This window comes from Aplidium turbinatum, chromosome 13 (genome assembly GCF_918807975.1).
Source record: "Aplidium turbinatum chromosome 13, kaAplTurb1.1, whole genome shotgun sequence".
NCBI lineage: Eukaryota > Metazoa > Chordata > Ascidiacea > Aplousobranchia > Polyclinidae > Aplidium > Aplidium turbinatum.
The window spans coordinates 22867157-22888748 of NC_137484.1; the positions used below are offsets into that span (position 1 = coordinate 22867157).

General features: G+C 38.4%; 1 protein-coding gene across 1 annotated transcript in view; it reads right to left on the bottom strand.

The window, feature by feature from the left end:
* Positions 1-1645: 1645 nt before the first annotated feature.
* Positions 1646-21592, bottom strand: part of LOC145781754 (uncharacterized) — a 31230-nt gene continuing 11283 nt past the window's right edge. Inside the window, exons 2-16 of the mRNA XM_082593425.1 lie at positions 19689-19715; positions 18764-18878; positions 17131-17292; positions 16065-16232; positions 14901-15104; positions 13516-13632; positions 12819-12887; positions 10527-10848; positions 9243-9329; positions 8513-8635; positions 7753-7911; positions 6950-7252; positions 6093-6439; positions 5627-5823; positions 1646-2988 (exon numbers count right to left, since the gene is read on the bottom strand). Of these exons, the coding sequence (XP_082449551.1) occupies positions 2648-2988; positions 5627-5823; positions 6093-6439; positions 6950-7252; positions 7753-7911; positions 8513-8635; positions 9243-9329; positions 10527-10848; positions 12819-12887; positions 13516-13632; positions 14901-15104; positions 16065-16232; positions 17131-17292; positions 18764-18878; positions 19689-19715 (2741 nt within the window). The 3' untranslated portion in view covers positions 1646-2647. The remainder of the gene's footprint in view (positions 2989-5626; positions 5824-6092; positions 6440-6949; positions 7253-7752; positions 7912-8512; positions 8636-9242; positions 9330-10526; positions 10849-12818; positions 12888-13515; positions 13633-14900; positions 15105-16064; positions 16233-17130; positions 17293-18763; positions 18879-19688; positions 19716-21592) is intronic.

Genomic DNA, 21592 nt, shown 5'->3' on the forward strand with positions numbered 1-21592 from the left:
TATACTCAAATTAAAATTTTTCTTGAATATTATTGAGGGTTAACAAACTTAGAGTTAATTATATTGACTTCAATGGAAAGAATTTTATCAATATACTTTTTGTGTTTTGCAATTTTATTCTTTTATTGATACCAAGTTCAAGTGCTCATGGTACATGCGCGAACTTACATTTTGTTAAAACATGCACTTTAGCGGATCAAGTAGCCTACCGTACCGGTAATGAACCTGAGTCAAAGTTTTATCATTATTCATGTTTTTTTTTTAATTTTTGACCAACAAAGCAATAATAATATTTTATTTCACACCAGTTGGGTGCAAAATAGCATTAATACAAAGTCTCCATAATTGGCCACAAAGGTTTTCTTTTTGTGGTCCTATTTCATATCATGTTAATGATGTAAATTCTTAAGCATCTTGGCCCAGGGAAACTTGGCTGCAAACTAGACTTTTGCTGCCATTCTTGCTGTGCGAATTATTTTTGTTTATTGTGTTGAGTACCGTATATTTTTGTTGATCCGCCAGCAGAAAAAAAAAACGAACTGCTGCCTTCATTAATTTAGTCTGACTTCATTTCTGCATACCATGTTTTTCAACATTTTAACATGAAAATAGTAAGTTTTATCTGCAATCTTTAAAGTACACTAAGAACTGTTGAATTGACTTTCAAAAGCATGCTTTATTTCTATCATAAGATTAGGCCACATCTGATGTACCGGTACCTTACAAAGGTTGAGCTCTACCGAACTATTTTTTTAACAAATAAATACGGCTGATGCACAAACAAATCAGCAGATCATTGAAATGCTTGAACAAACCGGCGAATAACGTAATTCACAATAGACCATAGCTGCCTAGCTTCTCTAATATACTCTGTAATCGTCCAGTTCCAGGACAGGACTAGGAGGTACAGTTGAACAACAGACTGAGGAGTTCAGAAATAACCAAGGTTGCCAAACATTTTATGTGGCTGTTTCTACAAAAAAAAAAGTTCAACTTTACCTACGCCCAACTGTTCCATTTATTCTCCAAAAACTTGCTGTTTTTGTGAAATTATCAACTGATGTCTCAAAGAAAGAACTCCATTAATTTTCGAAGTTTATTACGAGAAGTAACTTATTAAATTTTTTTCTGGGAATCATCAAAATTCGATTTTTAAGTCACTATGTTTCTGGAAAGAAAATCCTTTTCCAGATAAAAAAAAAAAAAAAAGGAACAAAACTGACCCATTACAACTCTTCATGATAATGACTTGTATATACTGTATATTTAAAAATTCGAAGTTAATTCTCTCTTGAAATTACGGGAGTGCTTTGTTGACAGTCTGAAATCATTCATTTTCTAACAACTCTGACCTGCAATAGGTGTAGTAGGGTGGCAATTGACTAGTAGACCGTATGGTCGTCTCGTTGTCTCCCTGTCGGTATGGGAACTTGTGTAACTTTTGTACTGTGTATATTGCATATTTCAAACATGTACCTATGTTCCTGTTACTGACAAATAAAACATTGATTGATTGATTGCATGTAATAGTGTAGACAGCTCATGCTTATTTCAATTCACTTCATGAACGATTGTAGCCTATAACAAATTGCCAAAAAAATATATCTGCTGTTGAAATCAGGTCTTCACATTATAAAGTGGATGTTTGTGGAAGAGAATCACGGTAAACTATCGCACATGACCATAAAGTTAACAAGAAAAAAAAGTTTGTTGTTCGGGAAATTCACTCAAGCTTCTCTTTCTTCCTTGTTCATAGTGTAATTCCATAGTAATGTGCAATGGTTTACTGAGAGTCACCCGCGCATCTTTCGGATAAACCCTCATACTGTGTGTTCATTTCAAAAAATGCTTGTTACATCTGAAGCCGAGAATCGAGACCACGACAAATTTTAACCAAATCTGTGGCAAGTAATTTTGAAGATGTGGGAACAAACTGCAACTGGCCCCTCTCTTCGGCATAACCCAAGTTGTAGCATTGCCTACGGCAGACTTATAACGCCGGGGATATGATGCAGCCTACAGATTCTTGGGTAGGCTATTTCGCTTGAGATTTGCGACAATTGCAAAAGTGACTGATGTGTTACAAACACATTATTTATCTCATGCTATTGTATGATATTCTCAACAAACTGATGTTTGCATTGGCACAACTCAGGGATTCATAAACTATGAATTCCTGGCACAACTGTAGACTACATAGCAAATGATGAACGTCAGCGCGACGTTCGACAGGACATGGGTTCGACACCGCTCCAGAGCACGTGGCTGTACCTCAGCAGAGAAACTTAATGGCTTGCCAAAATAAGGGGAGCAGCTTACTCAAAAACTAATGTGACTTCGCAGCTTCCTGTTGTATTGCATCTACGGTCGCAGTGTAGGCTAGCCTACTAAACAAACCGGTAGACTATCAATACAATGTTTCGTTTAAACAAGTAAATATTCAATGAATCTCAAATATTCTAAAAGTGATCTCATGGGACACAGTCGACCAAAATAAGCTTGCGATTGAACAGCTGACCCGATTGAAAATAAATAAACTGACTTGCATTGTAACACATAGGCTATCGCCAAGAAAGCATTGTTAAAGGTGCAACAGCTATTATAGGATGCTTCTCCTTTTTTCTTTTTTTTTAAAGAAACGCATTAATTAATCTGTTTGTTTCTTTGTGTAACCAGTAATTACCACAGTGTCAGATTTTGCTGAAGAACTTGTGGTGATTTTATTTGTAGTTTGAAGCATGTTTTCCGATTCCGCCATCGAAATGCTGGAACTGACATGGGTTTTGATCTTTGAAAAAAATCTATCAAGGAATCGTGAGTACAACATCGGATTGAGAGCACTGTTGATTGGCAGAAGAACAACTGCTGCAACAGCGTATGTGTGATTCGGGAACGGCACTCCAGCAAAGCGCAAGTAGACAATGACGCATAGCGGAACCCAACAGCAGAAATCTGTAGCCACAAGACGAAGCACTCTGTACTGCATTTCTAAAACAACATTTTATGCGTGATAAAAATACAAACAAATAATAAATCAGTGAATTCACATAAGTTTTAACAATCCAAAACGGAGACCATGTGTGAATAAAAAATAAATAATGGGTTTTAGTAGCTTAGATAGATGACATAGTTAGAGCTGATGTTGGTAGCTTACTAAGCAAGTCGCCGTCTCTTACGTCAGAGCCAGCCGTTCAGTGGACAAACAAACAATGAAACGACAAAATCATGGGTTGAAACTGGTGTGCAGAGTGGTAAGAACGCCTCGTGACGCTCGAAAAAAAAAATCCATTTGATATCGCTGCAGAGCACGCAGCTGTGTCTCGGCCAGTCACGTAATGGCATGCTAAAGTATATGAGAGCCACTGACTATACGTTCCTTTGCTGCTTCCCGTTGTCTGTTGAGTTGCATCTGCGAATCGCAACATACAGTATCCCAGGGACATTATATAACGGGACGCGCAGCTCTGCTTTTCCGGCAACATTAGAAGGGTCAATTATTGCCACATTTCAACGCTTCGGTATAAGCTTGCTTTCAACAAAAATCTTTAATTATTTAAAAACCAACTTACTGTTCTTATATGATCTTTAACCCTACGTTAGTACCCTGGGGTGTTTCAGCACCCCAGGGTAATAAATTTGTTTGCTGTTTTGAGTTGGCAGCACTTACATTTTTCTTCTTTTCAGTACCTTCGTAAATATTAGAGGTGGGAAAAATCTGAAAATTTTACAGTCCTAGGCCTTGTTCTTCTTATCTTTGCAGATATAAAATGGATAGTCACAGTAGGAATATAGAGAGGATACAAAGCATGTTGCCAGAATGTGACATTCCAAGTGATGCTGAAGATGATAGTATTGTAGAAATAAAGTCTTTTCTTGGTCTAATACTATTAGCTGGTACCTATCATAGCAACAGAATGAACCTTGATGATTTGTGGAAAAGTGATGGCACTGGCATAGAAGTGTTTCGACTGACAATGTCACTGCACCGCTTCCGATTTTTACTGTGTTGCATACGGTTTGATGACAAAGCTATCCGGCCTTCAAGAAGACTATTGGATAAGCTTGCCCCAATGAGAGACCTTTTTGAGATGTTTGTTGAAAATTGTTTGATGAACTATTCACCATCGGAGTTTGTGACAATTGATGAAATGCTTGTGGCCTTCAGGGGCAGATGTCCCTTCAGGCAATATATCCCAAACAAACCAGCAAAGTATGGAATAAAGATACAAGCAATGGCGGATACTAAAACTTATTATATTTGCAAAATGGAAGTTTATGCAGGAAAACAACCTGATGGACCTTTCAAAGTTGAAAATTCATCTTTCGCTGTAGTTACAAGACTTATCTCGGAAATCTCAGGATCAGGCAGAAATGTTACATTTGATAATTGGTGTACCACTTACCCACTAGTCGTAAGTCTACTTCAGGACCATAAATTGTCTGCTGTGGGAACACTTCGCAAAAACAAACGTGAGATCCCCCAAGAATTTTTATCAGTCAAGGACAGGGTTACATCATTGGTTACATGTGACAGTATGTTTGGATTTGGAGATGACGTGACACTAGTCTCCTACGTGCCTCAAAGTAAGAAAAAGAAAAACGTTGTACTTTTCAGTAGCATGCATCATGATAACAAAATTGATCCGGAGTCTGGTGACATGAAGAAGCCTGAAATTATCACTTTTTACAACTCGACCAAAGGAGGAGTTCATACGGTTGATCAAATGTCAGGGGAATACGACACTGCAAGAAATAGCCGGCGTTGGTCCTTAACGATTTTCTACTCTTTGCTGAACATTTCAACCATAAATGCATACATACTTTACTGCCATAACCCCGAAAAAAAGCTGAAGCGCCGCATTTTTATCAAGGGCATATGTATGCAGCTCATCGAAGATGCTCTAAAGAGGAGATTGCAGAACATTCATCTACACAGGGATCTCAGAAGTGGAATCAGAAGAATGTTGCCAGAGACAGTAGAATCCGTAACACCTTCACAGACACCGACATCATCAGGAGGTGCAAAGAGATGTGCATTATGTGTGAGGTCACGAGACCGTAAAGTAAAAACAGTGTGCACCAATTGTGGCAAACACGTGTGCAGTGACCACAGCAAGCTGTTTGTGCTCTGCGTTACCTGCCAAGATTCTGCATCAAATGATGATGGATCAGAGTAATGACTATTTGGATGTAGGGACAAAAAAACTGTCCTTTTCAGCTTTGAGTTACCTTTCATGGTGTCTTGCTGTGTACCTTTGTTCATTAAATAAATGTTGGAGACCAATATGTGCATTTTGTTTGTAATAAACACTAATTTTTGTGATGGGGTGTTCAAACACCCTGAAGTACTAACGGTGTTCCTACATCCCAGGGTACTAACGTAGGGTTAAAAAAAACAATATTTTGTTAATCATAAAAAAATGTGACCCTTTATTGGTTTGTTGGACAAGTCAGAGGCGGATGTATAGTTTCGCATCTTCGTGATCTAACATCTCTAATGATAGCTTCACAAAGGGCGTAAAATAAAAACGACTATTATGCCTATTATTATCTGACAAAGTACAGTTGATGTAACAAGAGTAATTTCGCATTGTCTGGTAACGTACTAAAAAAAAGCATTCCTTACCGGTCACTTCAGCACTCACAATACTGCCTTGAAGCCTGGCACCTATCGTAGAGTCCCGGATGATGAAGCCGTAAGCAAACGCAACAAAGAGAAATGCCACAAAGTTGAACGTGATCATCGCGAGGGTGTATCTCCAGGCATTATCGGACGGCGTTACCAGCAAGCGAGGTATGCACAGGTTGTTGTCTGCGTAATATCTGTCAGAATCAAGGTATTTCAGTGAGATTGTTTGTTGTCCGTTTGTGGTTACAAATATTTAGTGCGTAGTTGCATGTGGAAAATATTAAAACGGGAAATCAGTTGCGCCAACGGGGAAAACAAGAAGAAAACGACAAATACTTTGAAACGACAGCAAAAAATTAAAAGCATCGTCTTAATTTCCAGACAGATATTGGGGTATTGGTAGTACAGGTGCTTGGGACACCATTAGTAGGGGTTTGACACATTTACAAACGAAACCCCTTACCCGAAGTAGGTTGTCACGTTAAGATGAGTTTTGGCGTCGGCCGGGGTAAGGACAGATTGTAAATCGGACCAGGAAGAAGCGGCGTCTATCCTGTGAAAAACCTCGTTTGTGACGTTTTCATAATTTGAACTATACGTCATAATGGATTTAACCACGTGTTTGGCTTTGTCAAAGTCGACTTGAACGCTTTTAAAGAACCCTTTCTGCGAGAGAATGGCCGTGTCTGCAAACATGTACTGCAGCTTGGGGCAGAATGGAAGCAAAGCAAGAAAGAAGGCGATGAACCAGATGGAAACAATCAGTGAGACAACTGTGGATACCTTCGGTCTTCTTGATGCTGCGAAAGGCTGAAAAGTAACAAAACGTGATTAGATTTTCCGTCAGATCTGCTAAGGTCTAACGTTATGGTCGTATCCGAGCTTACGCGTGGAAATCAAAGCATCAGATTGAATGCAAAAAATTTTTTGTACCTTCAGACATACCATAAAGTGTCTTATCAAACACACAGTTGCATGCTCATGAGAGGTATCGAACCGGGGTTGACTCAAGCGTCGTACCAGGGCTGTCGCCACTTAGCTATGCAAAAGTCTGCGTGGCCGAGTGGTGAGTGCGTCCGCCTGACGCTTAAGAGGACGCGAGTTCGACACCCATCGATAGCGCAATACTATTTTGCAAGCCACTTTATAGCTGATTTGAAAAGACGTTCTGATATTCTGTTCACAAACTTTGTTCTTCACTCGAACGAACTTAAAACATGCTCGAAAAAGAAAACATAAAGAACGATGAAGGTCTGGAAATATTAGAACTTCAGCAATTTAATAAAAAGTTTAAAGTCATCAGAGTTCCTTTTGACTTACTTTGATGACACCAAAGAGTCGGAAAGCTGTCAGCAGTAGCAAAGTCATAACGGAAGTCTGGCTCCCTATGACCACCAAACATCCCATTGCCAAGCACATGGGTGTCATGTGCCAGTTAAGGAATTCCAAGCAAAACCCTTCGTCGTAGATGACTGAGAGTGTCGCCACCATGAGGAGGTAAACGCCAATCATGCCATCAGCGACCGCCAAGTTCAATACGAGCATGTGGTTGATGCGCTGGGGGGAGGAGCTTCTTCTCTTGAGAACTTTGTTAACTTTTCTTGACTCTCCAATGATAACAATCTGCATAAAGCAATTAGAAACGCTGCTGAAATTGGGTGGTCGAGATTGAACCCAATAAATCAAAGCATCATTCCCACAAAACCTTAACCGATTGTGTTATCCTAAAGTAATGTTAATTACCAGAAGCTTTTTATTCAAATAAAATCATCAGAAAAGAATAAATTTGAAGTCATCTTCTGGAAAAAAACAATTCTAATAAATGCATGACACAACAAGACTCGGAAAAAATAACACTAATACAAAATATTGGGAGTTAAATTTATCTTTCAATTTCGGGCAATCGAGACATAAAAATGTTGACAACATCTGATTCATCCAGTAATCACTATAAGCATATCGGGGTACTGATCCAAAGTCGCTAAAGTCTTTATTTTTTTCGTTACAATCACAATTTACAATTTCGTTGCAATCACTATAAGCATATCGGGGTATCGACCCAAAGTCGCCATGTTAAAAGCTGAATCTTGCACAAGTCACATGCAACTTTACATCAAACTCACTACGTTGCCAACAAATGACATAGTTCCCATGAACCAGGCCAGGGCTTTAATCCAAGGTTCTTTGATATATTGGGATTTCGAAGACAATGCCTCATCGCTGGCGCTATCGCTGCTACACTCGTCGCTTCCATCGCTGCAATCCTTCACGCCGTCGTTTACCTGACGTCACAATGGTTGATTGTCATGTTGCGTCACGTGGAAGGTGGCAGCCAGTTTGAACTGGTGCAAATGTTCCTTGTATAGACCTTGCACTTGCGCGATACCTTGAAATGGAACAAACCAGCTCAATCTGGTCGAGTGGTTTCGCTTTCGGCTCTAGTGCTGGTAGATCTGAGATCGATTCCAGTTCGGGTCAAACCGAAGACTTTAAAAACGTTGCCTTCTTGCGTAACGCAGTGAGAATAAGTCGGGTAATAATATGGTGACATTTTAAATCTGATACAAAATCAAAAGTGAGCCCTACGTTAAAAGTGTTTTGTAGCAGTAGAGCAACAATAAATATAACCATAACGTCATTATTATTACAGAAGTGAAACAAAATATGTTTTGATTTTTTCCTCCAATTCCAGTTGTTCTGGCGCTTTCTAAATAAGACAGACAAGAACTCAGGTGAGCGAGCAACCGCTCCAAACCATAATAATAGTTCAGTCATTAATTTCTACACGTAAAGCACTTGGAACGGCAGTTAGCCATCGGCCTGCCGAACTTTAAAACTTGGAAATCTATAAATAAATTATTAGCATTAAGATATATGAGGTACCTTGCGCCTGGTGACATACAGGGTCGGGCCGTCAGTACAATAAAACCTTCCGGGACATCCCATTTCGTCTTCTCCGTTTGCACAATCAATTTTCCAGTCGCACTTGTAACCGGCATAGGAAAGCTAAAAAGGCAAATCCGAGTTGAATGGCAATACCTTTGCTTACCAACATACAAAAGTGCGTGTTGTTTAAATTTGGCATCAAAATAGTAGTGTAAACAACTTTTACAAATGCAAAGGAGGGATGTTAGTTTGTCAGTAGTGTAAAGTTTACTTTTATGCCACCTTGATTGCGGCGCAGCAGAGTCAACTCTGAGCTCGATCAACTCTTGCTATGACAAGCCAGGGGAAATTCGTTGTTTAACGAGTAAGAAATTGTCACTCCTATAGCTCAATTGGACAAGCAACCAATGTTTTAAAAAAACAAACCCCTAGATCAAACGACGCTGGTTCGACTCTAGTAGTGTGCGCTTGAGCAATGCCTTTTAAGGACAGCTCTCTTTTCAGCGGCAAAAACTTCAACAAGCGGAAACACCATTCCGTCACATTCGGTGACCGTGTCTGCTCAGTGATTCAAAGCCTCAATAAGTGATGCCCAATAACAGCATTTGTACAGTGAAACTAGTACCACAAATAATGATATAATCGTATGAGACTGATAATACGTTTCTTTCTATCTATCAATGCACTGGCCCATTTCCTGATAATGAATGTCTACCAAATTTCTTACCTGTAATCCTTCCACTGAGTCGCACACTTCGCTTTCCTCAATGTTCGACGACCCGGTGCCACATAGCAACATGCTCCCATTTTGTACCTGAATGGAAAAATGCATGAAACTGGATGTGCGGAGGGCTGGACTCAACTACAGGGTTTATTTTCTTTACTTAAGTAAAAGTAAACAGTAAAAAAATTACTTAAGTTATTAAAGTAATATAGGAAATAAGAAATGTGCAATTTACCGGTTTTACCAAATTTACGTAGATTATTAGCCTATCTATAACTTTTGTTGTGCCGTAGATGGAACGCAAAGGGAGAAATTTCTGGCAAATGTGTAAAATTCGCGTAACTCCCCTGATGACCACAACCAATTGCTCTGTATCTTTAGTGTGGAGAAACGTTATTATAAGTTATGTGACAACGATGTATTGTCGCCATTTCGGGAAATTCTTCTAGAATAAATAATTTTTGCTACATTGATGAGGGCCGCGGAAAGAATGGTTGAGGGGCCGCGGTTGAGAATCATTGGCCTACAGTGAACAAGAGAAAAAAAGCAATTTTTAGTCTTGTTGCTCTTCTCAACTGTGCGCCAGAAGTGGACAAATTGTAAATTCAATCAAAAATCAATACAAACAGATGACGACAAAAATATACATTTAAACAATACCATGTTGTCAACCTTCTCATGGTGAGTCCCGATATCTGAGCAAATCAAGCAAATAGCAACAAACAGAGATACATCGGGGTATCTCTGAGAGATAAAAGAATAAACCATCCGCCACAGAAAACGTGAAAGAAGAAAATTACAACACTGAAAATCCTGCCAGCATAATTGACAAAAACTAAGGGTAGAACAAAATAAAAGATTGACAGTGGGAATTCCTTAACCTCGGATAGAAAAAAAACTTCTTTAGAGCATCATCCTGGTAGTTTCGCATACTTGTAGAGGCTTTGAATCACTGACACAGGGCCAGTCACCGAGATTGACAGAGTAAAGTTTCCGATTGTTGAAGTCTTGTTTGTGAATTATTTCATCCACTAGGTGGGGAAAAATGGAGAGCAGTAATACGTTGCTTAAGAGCACGCCGCGAGAGTTGAACCAACACCGCTTGATCTTGAAGATTCTTCGTTTGTAAAATCAGGCGCTTAACCAACTGAGCTATTAGAGCAGACGGGAAGTTTATAAGAGAGGTCACAGATTAATCAAGCGGTTGATGAGATATTTTTGTAACGTCATATGGTTTCCCTTGTACATACATTCATAATATTAAACTATGGCTAGAGAAGATTCTACCTGTGAAACCTTCACAAATGGTTCCGAAAACTGAAGTATTTTTCTGCTTGCATATGATTCATTTTCATCTTCATTTGATTCGTCCTTTTTGTAGGGGCAACACGGCAGTTGGATGCAAGGGATGACGACCCGTTTGTTTAGATCAGGTCTCGAAGCTACGTACGCTTTGGAGTGAACCACAAGTCCTCCTGGTCCCTTCGGGGGCCATACAGGTCCTTCCGATAATGAGCTGGCCATCGTAGACAATGTCGGCCGCTTGCACTCACCAAGGCGGCCACAAGTAGTTGCAAGAGAGGAGCCCGTTGCTTCACCATCATCACAACTGAAACATGACATTAGTCTAACGTACGGGAAACGTAAAAGCACTTGTGTAGACCAAGTCCATTAAATTAATTTGTTTAAAATTTAATTTATTATGCAGTATTTTTTCATTGTTATTTGTAACCTACAATATTTTAGCTACTACCACTGAGTGTACATCATGTAAACAACTAACCGATGTACCAATCCAATCAGAATCAAAATTAGAATTTTGAAATTAGTAGGATAAAAATAATGTCCTTTATATCATCATCTATTTGTCCTTTCTTTGCTAGGTGAGACGCGGCGTTTGTCCTCACTGGCAAAGGCCCTCCAGCTTCCGCAGCCCTTTCGCCATGCTTCCCTGTGGTTGGGGTTGATTCTGAACAATTCTTAAACAGGTCCAAAAATTGAAAGACCTCGGTACTATGGTGAACTGGGATCCAAGGGACGAAACAGAACTCAACATAAGAACAGCCCAAGCAAAAACAAGCTTCCAAGAAATGAAACCAATTCTTTACAATAAAAATATCTTCTTTAAGACAAGGTTTAGAGTTTTAAATAGCTAGATTTAATTTATCCTCATTCAATACAACTCTGAAACCGAGAATATCTCAACAAAAATGGCTGAAAAAATTAATGCATTTGAAATATGGTGCTTCCGTAGAATGCAACGTATTTCATGGCTTGCAAAGAAGACAAATAAGTTTTACAACAAGTGAACCAAACCAGATCTTTGTTTAAAAGTATTAAAACAAGACAATATAAATTAAGACAAGACAATATTTAAAACAAGACAATATTAAAACAATTTCCCGACCATGTAATAAGAAAGCCAATACTAGAGCAGTGGTTCCCAACCTTTTTGTCTTGGTGACCCCCTTTAAAAATTTTCGCAGATATCGCGACCCCCACTTATATTCTTTCCTAAATGCAAGTACAGTATACTATTAACAAATAATAGCCTACAACAAAAGGCAGCACTAACAATGTTTTTCTTGCATTTATTGACAAACCAATCCGATGGTGACCTTGTAGGTCTGCAGCTAACCGTGAAATTCGAGGTTGCGTGCTAGACAGAGCCAGTCTAATGTTGTCTTCCACATCCATTCTATTTCTTTCCTTCGTTTTCATATGCAGAAGAGCTGAAAAACCACTCTCACTTAGATACGTCGTAGCGAAGGGCAGTAATACTTGAAAAGCCAGCTTTGAAATCTGTGGGTATGAATCTTACATTTCACACCAAAATTGAGAGAGTGATTTTGGGAACATAGCAATGTTCCCAAAATGCACTTTTCGCTGCCAGTTTTTCAATTTTGAAAAAAATGCCCTAACATTATCATTGAGTTGTAAAATATTTGTGTCTTTCCCTTGAAGTTTTAGATTAAGGCAGTTCAACTTTTCAAATATGTCGCAAATACGCAACCGCTTCATTTCGGTTTCATTTCTGTTGAAGCTACCGACATGAAATCCAGACCGCCACGAATCTCATTTCGGTCATCGCATGCAAACAGGCTACGAGTCTGGCAGACTAACCGAAACGGAAAATATTCATTTCGGGCGCAATGAAACGTCATGTAAACGCAGCTTAAGGCACATACTACTAGCGGACCGGTACCTCGTCCTACTTGCATTCACTTTTGTTGTTGCATGAGCAACAGCTTTGCAACCCCCTATAAAATGCTCTGCGATCCCCTTGGGGGTCGCGACCCCCAGGTTGGGAACCACTGTACTAGAGCATCTCCCTATACCCAGTAAAATTTTTGGAAAGCAGGCACCTGGCAAACAAAGACAAGCTCATCTAAAACAAGTTAACGGCAAAGCAGGAACAATCATTCATACAATAGGAAAACATACATCATACATATCATAGGAATACTTGGTCTAATTATTTATCCGAGGCCGCCGGTGCCTGGTGCAGGCAATGCAATTAAAGAAGGAGAATAGAACTGTTAGATGGGACTATTTATGACAAAACAAAAACAATCATACCTGCACACAATGCCGTGTGTTACGTCTTCGCTTCCATAAGTTTCACAAAGTGGAAAGTGAGAGCAATCCCTTAAAATAGAAGTCCAGCTGAACGACTGACTCTCTTATTTGATCACAATGACATAATTCAACATTTTAATTGTGTGTTAAACTGTTCTAATCAAGTTTGAATTGGTTTCATTCTGTCAAGGGTTGTGGTCCACTGGTTAAAAAGAACGGTCTAGTAGCCTACAACGTTTAAATCTTGGGGAAAAAAATGCAGGGCTGTGGAGTCGGGCGAAAATGATACGGCTCCTACTCGATTTACAACTGGCCGACTGCCAGATTTTTGAGTGTTGCCAGATTTTTTAAAAGTTTTTGTCGTTTTTTATTTTTTTCAAATTTAAGTTCACTTGGCTACGATCAAAATTGAAACGGCAAATTTTCTAAACACTGGCAAGAACAAACACTTCTATTTTCTGGTAAAGTTTAAGAGCGCAATACAGAAAACAATATTTTGAAAATAGATTGCAAACAAACTCATCGTTTTGTATCAAGCCAGAGTCGGCCTTTTTTTAACGACTCCGGAAACCCTAAAATCCTTCCGACTCCACTACACCGACTCCACAGCCCTGAAAATATCTTTGCACTTTTCAAAGTAAAACCTGTTAGACACGAAATATGTCGACTCATATGCAAAACTAATATTTGAATTCACCTTTCATCCCTCAGGTCAGGGCAATCCGCTAGTCCATCACAAACATGGCTTCGATCGATACAGGTCCCATCACCGCAGTGGACATCACCGGGTAAACACGGGTTGCTCTTCTGTTCCCTGAATAGTACAATTCATGAACGTACAATTGCGAAATTGATAACAATTGTACGAAAAAGGTCGAGATTGACTCATGTGGCGATGACGGACACCTCAATTGATAAGCATGAGGACCACTGACAACATATTAGTCAAACGAAATCTTATTTTGGTGCAAATGCCTTGGTCTGTGTCTCTGGTTTGAAATACGTTTTTTGGTTCTGAATTAAAATAGTTTATTGACCTACTGGCTGATCTATTACAATATGAATGATTGCCTTTATAATTTCAGAAAAAGCATTATTCGCTTAGGAGCAAAATGGGTGGGACACATAGTTAATCTAAATGAAGACAGTTTAGTTTTAGAAACGTTTGATGAACATGAATTTAGCATCTACATTTTGGGCTCTTTAATTTTTGATTGCATTGTTCACTCTTATTCAAAAATGCAGTTATTTTCAATTTTTGCACTGAAGAGTAATCTACTTAGTAGTCATCTGTAGTTCTACTATAGTTCTACATCAGTTCTACTATAGGGGTCTGCTACTATTCGGTGAGTCCGATTCGGTGAGTTCCTAACCTCTAACCTTAACCCCTAACCCTAAAACGGCAATGATAATTAGGCTACGGTACCCAACAATTAAAAAAAAATTGAAAAAATCCCCCGTTAAGGGATCGGACTCACCGAATCGGACTCACCGAAACGGGCCATTCCGCTACTGTAGAGTGTACTGCAAGAAAGGACAAATGAAGGCGTTGTTTGAAAACACTGGTTTAAAAAAGAACAAACTTGCAAACGGAATGTCTCTACTCCTACTATTACTATACATACATGTTTAAATGAAGAAAACAAAGAAAAATGGTGCAGGTGTAAGGGCCAAAATAATTGAATCATGTGGATTTAAACACAAACTTCACCCAGGCTTGATAGGAAGATAGAAAAGATGTGTTGGTGGCAAGACGAGTTCTTGTAACAAAATTTCCTCAGTTTTAGCCAGTCAGATACCTAGAAGAGCAGTCAGTAGGCTGGAAAAGCCGCTAGATGGTTGTGTGAAGTTAGTCTGAAAGCATATCAACCCATAAAAAGCCTCCTGACTGAGATGAAAACATCTCATCATGGGCTGAGTGGGCAGTGACTGGGAGTGGCAGTGAAAAAACTGTACATTGGGAACAGATAGGCTACACAGTACGGACATTTGTAAATTGCAGGTGGAAAGACACGGAAGTAGATTTTGTGCAAAAATTTGCTCAAGATGTATTTATGAATTACATTTTATATATTCACTTACGGAACATTGTCAAAACCTTTCAGCTTTATTTCCTTGCAGATTTCCATATCAACCTGCTCTTCGCACAGGCATTCATCTGATAAGTCCGGGCAGTCGAAGACACCATCACACACGTGATGACGTGGAATGATCACGTGGTTGTCGCGTTGCAAGCATTCAAAGCATCGAGTTTGATTCAAAGCCAAAACTAGAGCATGTGAATTGCTGAGGAATTAAAAGTGCAAATTAAACACTAAAACATAAGTGGATCCAGTTTAATGCGGTAAAATACATCACATTTTGTGGCATAGACAGTCAGTGGACAATTTTCAATTATTCTTTTCGAATATTACTAAGGTAAAGGTGGTTACTTGATTCTAAGTATCGGGTGGCCAGTTCCTTTCTCTCGGCCGCGTCTCCTTCAGCAATTATGCCCACCCAATTTATTACACCCTAGGTAGATGTGAGGGGTGTTCTGTTCTCCATAGCCAGCTTAAAATATCACATCATACAGAGATTGAACAATAAATACTATTAACAAAAAGTGTTCAATGCCAAGCAAAAAGCCATACAAAGATTGCATACACAACCTTTTGCAATATTGCAGGCAATAGCATAGATGATATGGCAATAAACCTAAATTCATTATCATTACATTTCTTACTGGACTTGGTAGGCTGAAATCCATACAACGTTAGCAGAATTTCAAACAAGTTGATTTAAGATAAAATCTCATCATATTATTTTTCGTCATGAAATGTCGATAACGTAAAAGTAAAGCTACAACATACGATACACTGACAGGGCAACAAGTGTGGAAAGTGGCTAAATTTTTTATGGTTTAAAACCTAAAAATACATCAAAAGTACAGAGCAAAAATGATGAAAAAGGTAAGGTGAGTCCAATATTTGAATCCAAGCATTATGGGATGAAAAGACAAGGTTTTCGTTATACTATGCCTTTTGGATCTAATGAGAGTAGGGCGGCCAGTTCCTTTCTCGCGGCCGCCTTACCTTCAGCAACTACACCCATCCAATATGATGAAAAACAAACCATAAATACAATCGAAACTTTGCATTTTCAACATTTACTCTACTCAAGATTTCTGCCAGTTCTGTACTGTGACATGCACAATGCTGTTGAAAAAAGGGGACATGAAACTGAAAGTATCTGTTAGTCACTCACTTGTAATTAAAATGTGGTGAATCAAAGCACAGATCTTCCTCACCATCACAATCCGCGACATCATCAAACAAAAATTCTGAACGAAGCTGCTTGAAGTTATTATTAACATTACAAAAAAATCCAAATGTATTTCCCAAGTTGTCCAGGATTGAGTTCGTGTCTGTTCCTCTGCAATTATGAACGAAAGGTCTGTATTAAGTCAAATCACCAATATTTAGTCATCAATTGAAAACATGGTCATCTTCATATGTGCAATCTAAATTCGATGGTAATAAAACAAACAATTTTAGAGCAGCGGTGGAGAGTTTGTTTGGAACCATAAACACACAAAGACGAGTGACGTGATCAGATTTAACATATTTTTAATACTCACAGAAAAAAAAACAACATTAAACAAATCTATCTTGAATGTTTTCGCAACCACATAGTCCTCGTCAGGAATAACAATTATACAGCAATTAATCTACAACTGATTAACAAAGTACAGTGGTTTAAGCTTAAATTTATCAAAAAGGAACACAAAAAGCACAGTGATCAATACTTCTGACTGGTTCAACACTCAACACCATACACAAAAATTCAAAGAATAACTACATTAAACAGATCACAAGGCCTTGGAGGGGAAGCACCTTTCAGCACGTGACGCGAAAGTCAATAGCCTCTCCAGGTTGTCTCATAACAAAACCGTCTTAGAACCTACTCGTGGCGAGCCTGTTTTCGCTGATCTGGGCGAATCTAAAGGGGAGAACCTCGAAAAAAACACATACGCGCTCCAAGCAGTTTTTAGCCGGAATAGTGTCTGCAATTTCCAATTGTATGCTTGGCTAGCGCCAGGAAGGGCATCCGGTCATAAAATTCGTGCACCTAAAACTTATATGCAGTGACCAACTATATCTGAAAATTGAAGATGCCAACATCAGGGATGGAGGAGTCGCTGCAGAGAACTGGTCGACTCTGATGTTTCGGGATGAAGACCAGGCTTCTTTGAAGCAAAATGGATGATGATAAACAGGTCACATTCTGTGGTGATATTACACAGCGAGAAACATGCAAAACAATTCATTACAATGGTGGATTCTTTGCAGGTGAGAGCAAAGACGGTTGATCATCATCATCATCCAAATACCGCGACCTTTCCAAACATTGTTCATTATTTAAACTCTCAAAATACGTCGGGCATCCCCAACCACAGTGGTCGATGTCTGGGCATCTTTCGCATATCAGATTCCTGTAAAAAAGTGTAAACATAAAATGTCAGAAATAAAGCTAGTTTATGAAACTGACTAATAAACATTTTCTGTTTTTGTTAACCAACCCAGCAAACTCTTCACTTAAAGCGGTTGACTGTCTCGTATCATTAGTATTAGCCTTGTTACTCAACGCAACAAACAGTTTACCAGCTTCATTTTTTTATCATAAATCGATTTCACTATCACAGCATCCTCAGTATGATCACGTCAAAAATCCAAATTATATACATAGTAGGAATTAAGTTACCAAGTGCAGATAGGTATCATTAACACACAAAAACATTCAACAGGTCTGTTTACTTTGGAGTGCAATCATGGAGTGCAACACATAGATATGAGCTTCAATGACGATTTGGAAGAAAACGGCCAGATCCTTTTTTGCTCTGCACAAGCAACCTTCTTGTTTGAAATTCTTATGCAATGTGCAAATCTGCTTTCCATCTGACCCTTTTCTTCCAAATTGTTGCGCAAATGCATGCAGCAGTCTTATTCGACTGTGTTCTAGCACGGAATGGCCCGATTCGGTGAGTCCGATTCAGTGAGTCCGATTCGATGAGTCCGATTCGGTGAGTTCCCTATTCGGTGAGAGCCTTTTTCGGTGAGAGCCCTATTCGGTGAGTTTTTTTTTTAAATTATTGCGCGCCGTAGCCTAATTATCATTGCCGTTATAGGGGTTAGGGGATGGGGGTTAGGGATTTTTGGGGGTTTGGGAGTTTTTGGGGGTTTGGGTTTTTGGGGGTTTGGTTTTTGGGTTTGAGGTTAGGGGGTTAGGGGTTTTAATTAGGCTACGGTACCCGATAATTTTCAAAAAAAATTCAAAAAAATCACCGAATAGGGCTCTCACCGAATCGGACTCACCAAATCGGACTCACCGAATAGTAGCAGACCCGTTCTAGCATACTCCAGTACACAAAATGCTTTTTCTACGTATGGCATTTTACCATTTTTACGCATTTCTACGTATGGCATTCCTATATCTAAAAAGAAAAACGCCTGAAAATTAAAAGATAAAATTTTATGTTGTATATATCTGTACATACTGTTAAAATTTGAGATTGTATAAACGATAATTGGCAAAGTTACAAGACTGTACACTGTACAAATGTACAGTGATGTCAAGTTTTTTGGAACATCCTGTAATCTAAAATGACTCTCATTTTTTGTGCCAATATATTCTTGTTAGCCTGTGCAATCAAAGAGTATAGAATGCCTTGTTAATAACGCAGCAACATTTTACCAGCCTCGTATAATAATAAGAATATAATTTTGCTATAATTACAGCATCTTTAGTCTCACAACACAACGTTGAACTGTTGCTGATTTATTAACAAGGCATCTTATTCATCAAAATTGTTTACTTTTGTAATGGAAGTTAACAAAAAAGTTGAAATTTTAAATTGCAATAAATTTTACGATAAAACTTTTCAAACATTATAACATTACTGTTACCTTTTTTGTTGGTCTATGTTTGAAATTGAACTAAGTTCTTCATCCCAATCACATCCTATGTTATTGCTGCAAAGTTCATTGAGTGGAATTGCATTACCACTAGCGCATGTGTAAGCTAAACATAATAAACAATAATACATTAGTATAAACCAAACAATCTGGTTGAAAAATAGCACGTTTATCATGCTGTGTATTTGTGAATAAAAACGAGAACAGTTTTTTATGGAAGAAATTCCATGACCAAAGAAAACTCAGTCCTCAGCACACTCAGAGATATAATAATAACAATGGCTTTAGGTGGTACAGTAAATATGTTTAACACATATCTTGAACTCCAGATCAACCAAGACTGTAAAGTTGTAGAAGCAAAAACGTTGGAACTTTTATTGAAAATGGTGGTCGTCGTCGTGTGAGCCTCTGGGTCGAGGGTCTATCATTTTACCACCCCAGATTCATGATGTTCCCGGACTAAGCTAGAGGGCTACTAGAGAGCAGCCAGTCTTTTGTTTTATCATCCAAGACATGCAGACCTTCATTGAAAATAGTGCCAGATACTTTATATTTACATTTTGTAAGAATAACCAGTATGACATGCTTCATCTAGCAAGCAGAAGTGCAAAATGTCGGTGATATATTTTGATTCATATATAATATCTAGCAGTAGGCTACCTAATCATACAATGGTAGGCTGAAATACATGTCTTAATTAAACTTTTTTACTGAAACAAAAGTTTGATATAAATCGAAGTAAAGAAACATGCTGGTTACAATGTATGTATTTTACATCAATGTTATAGGAGCTTTCTTTGCTTTTAAAAGGAATTTTAGTGGTGTAATAAGTATATATAAATTGAAATTATTGATTGAGATAATATATTGTTTATTTGTATGTTACAGTAAATTATTTTATTTTACGTTCACTTACTTGCATTAGAAGGAAGCACTTCCACTTCTAAAAATATGAATAAGTTTCAATTGAGTTGATATCAACAATTTCAACATACATTCTATTTAACTTTTTAAAAGTGTCTATGTATCTAGACTATTAACATATTGTAGCTTTATATGTCCATTGTCCATAAATAACCCAGCATAGTTTCCACTGTATGCAAACATAATAATCAAATTGTAAATAGCTGGCATGGTGCATAAGTCTCACAATATTGGGACATAGATTACCTACTTTATGATTTCAGACAAGCGCTACAGCTGTCAGTTGAGAACTACTTAGCGAATAAAATAATTTCAAGACAGGCACATGAAAACAATAATGAGCAGGTAACAGAGCTGTCAATCTTGACTACTGAGCTTCTGATAGTGACAGGGCCGTTGAGAAGATAACTTAGGTCCGCTGCTAATTGGGATCTTCAGGCCAAAATCAAGTAACTTCTAAGAAAATCGCACTATATCCAATAAATATGAGATGGTTTTATTAATTTCCCAGGTCCTCTAAACAGGTTGCAAGCCCCCAAAAACCATCACGGCCGGGTCAAAAGTAAGCTACCTCCTGTCAACTCTCCAGTAGCCTTCTGGATAGTAGTACAAAATAGTTCCAAGTAACCTATGTGAAACCGGGGATATAATGAGCTTCGGGATACGAAATCACGTGACCTCGCGAGAGCACTTCTGCGCACAGTGGTGTCACTGTTTGGCAAGTATTCAAAGTTTAAACAGGGCTGTTGGTGGTTGGGCTGCACGTTGAAGACTAGTTAGTAATGAAGTTTAGTTGTGCAATAGGGACAGAAAGGCTAATGAACGTCTTTTGCATGCTGGTTTTCTGTAGGCTATCTGCAAATACACATTTAAATACTTTACAAGTGGGTTTAGACTAGGTTTATAGGGTCTGCTACTATTCGGTGAGTCCGATTCGGTGAGTCTGATTCGGTGAGTTCCTAACCTCTAACCCTAACCTCTAACCCCTAACCCTAAAACGGCAATGATAATTAGGCTATGGTACCCAATAATTTAAAAAAAAAATTGAAAAAATCCCCCGTTAAGGGATCGGACTCACCGAATCGGACTCACCGAATCGGAATCACCGAAACGGGCCATTCCGAGGTTTATAAGACATTACGGTATTTTGTATTGTCCATTGAAGCAAATTTGTGTGATCAGTGTTGTTTTCTGTGCAAAGTGGAATAATAAGAAACAAAACAGGCAGTTCTGAGATTATTAAGGTTTATTTTTTGTATTAAAAACATGACTGAGGTCTGAGGATACTTTTTATACAAATGATTAGTTTGTGGGCCTACGGTACATTGGATATGTAGCCTTGTCATTGTAGTGAGAGCTTTCAAGAGTTAATTTGTCAGAACAAGAGCTAGTAGTAAGAGTATGGGTTAATTTCAATACATCACACCATCCATACACTGACTAGTATCATTGACTAATCCAATGTAGCTTTGTGCATATTAAATTGTGCTAAGCCATAGGCAGGTGAAGCAGTTGCCCAGGGCTCTATCATCAACAAAGTCACTAATTTTGGTAAAAATGTATGTAATTAAGCAATGTTTGGGAAACTACAAAACTAGCACAATCTGATAAAGTAGGCTATGTTAATTTGTTGTTTGTAGGCTACAACTTCATAACAGGATAGCAATATTTACACCCACAAACATGAAATCATTTGTAAACCTTTGTGCATCTGCCTAAAATAGAAATTGCAAAAACCTGTAAACATACTGAATAGGCCTACGCTTTTTGCTACTTCATGTCCACCTAATAAATTGTTTACTTGATTAAAAATGTTAAAAACTTTCAATCACTCCTTTATGAAACAGAAACATTTCTTCAGTTTAGGAACAAGAAATATATATTATGGAAAGACCT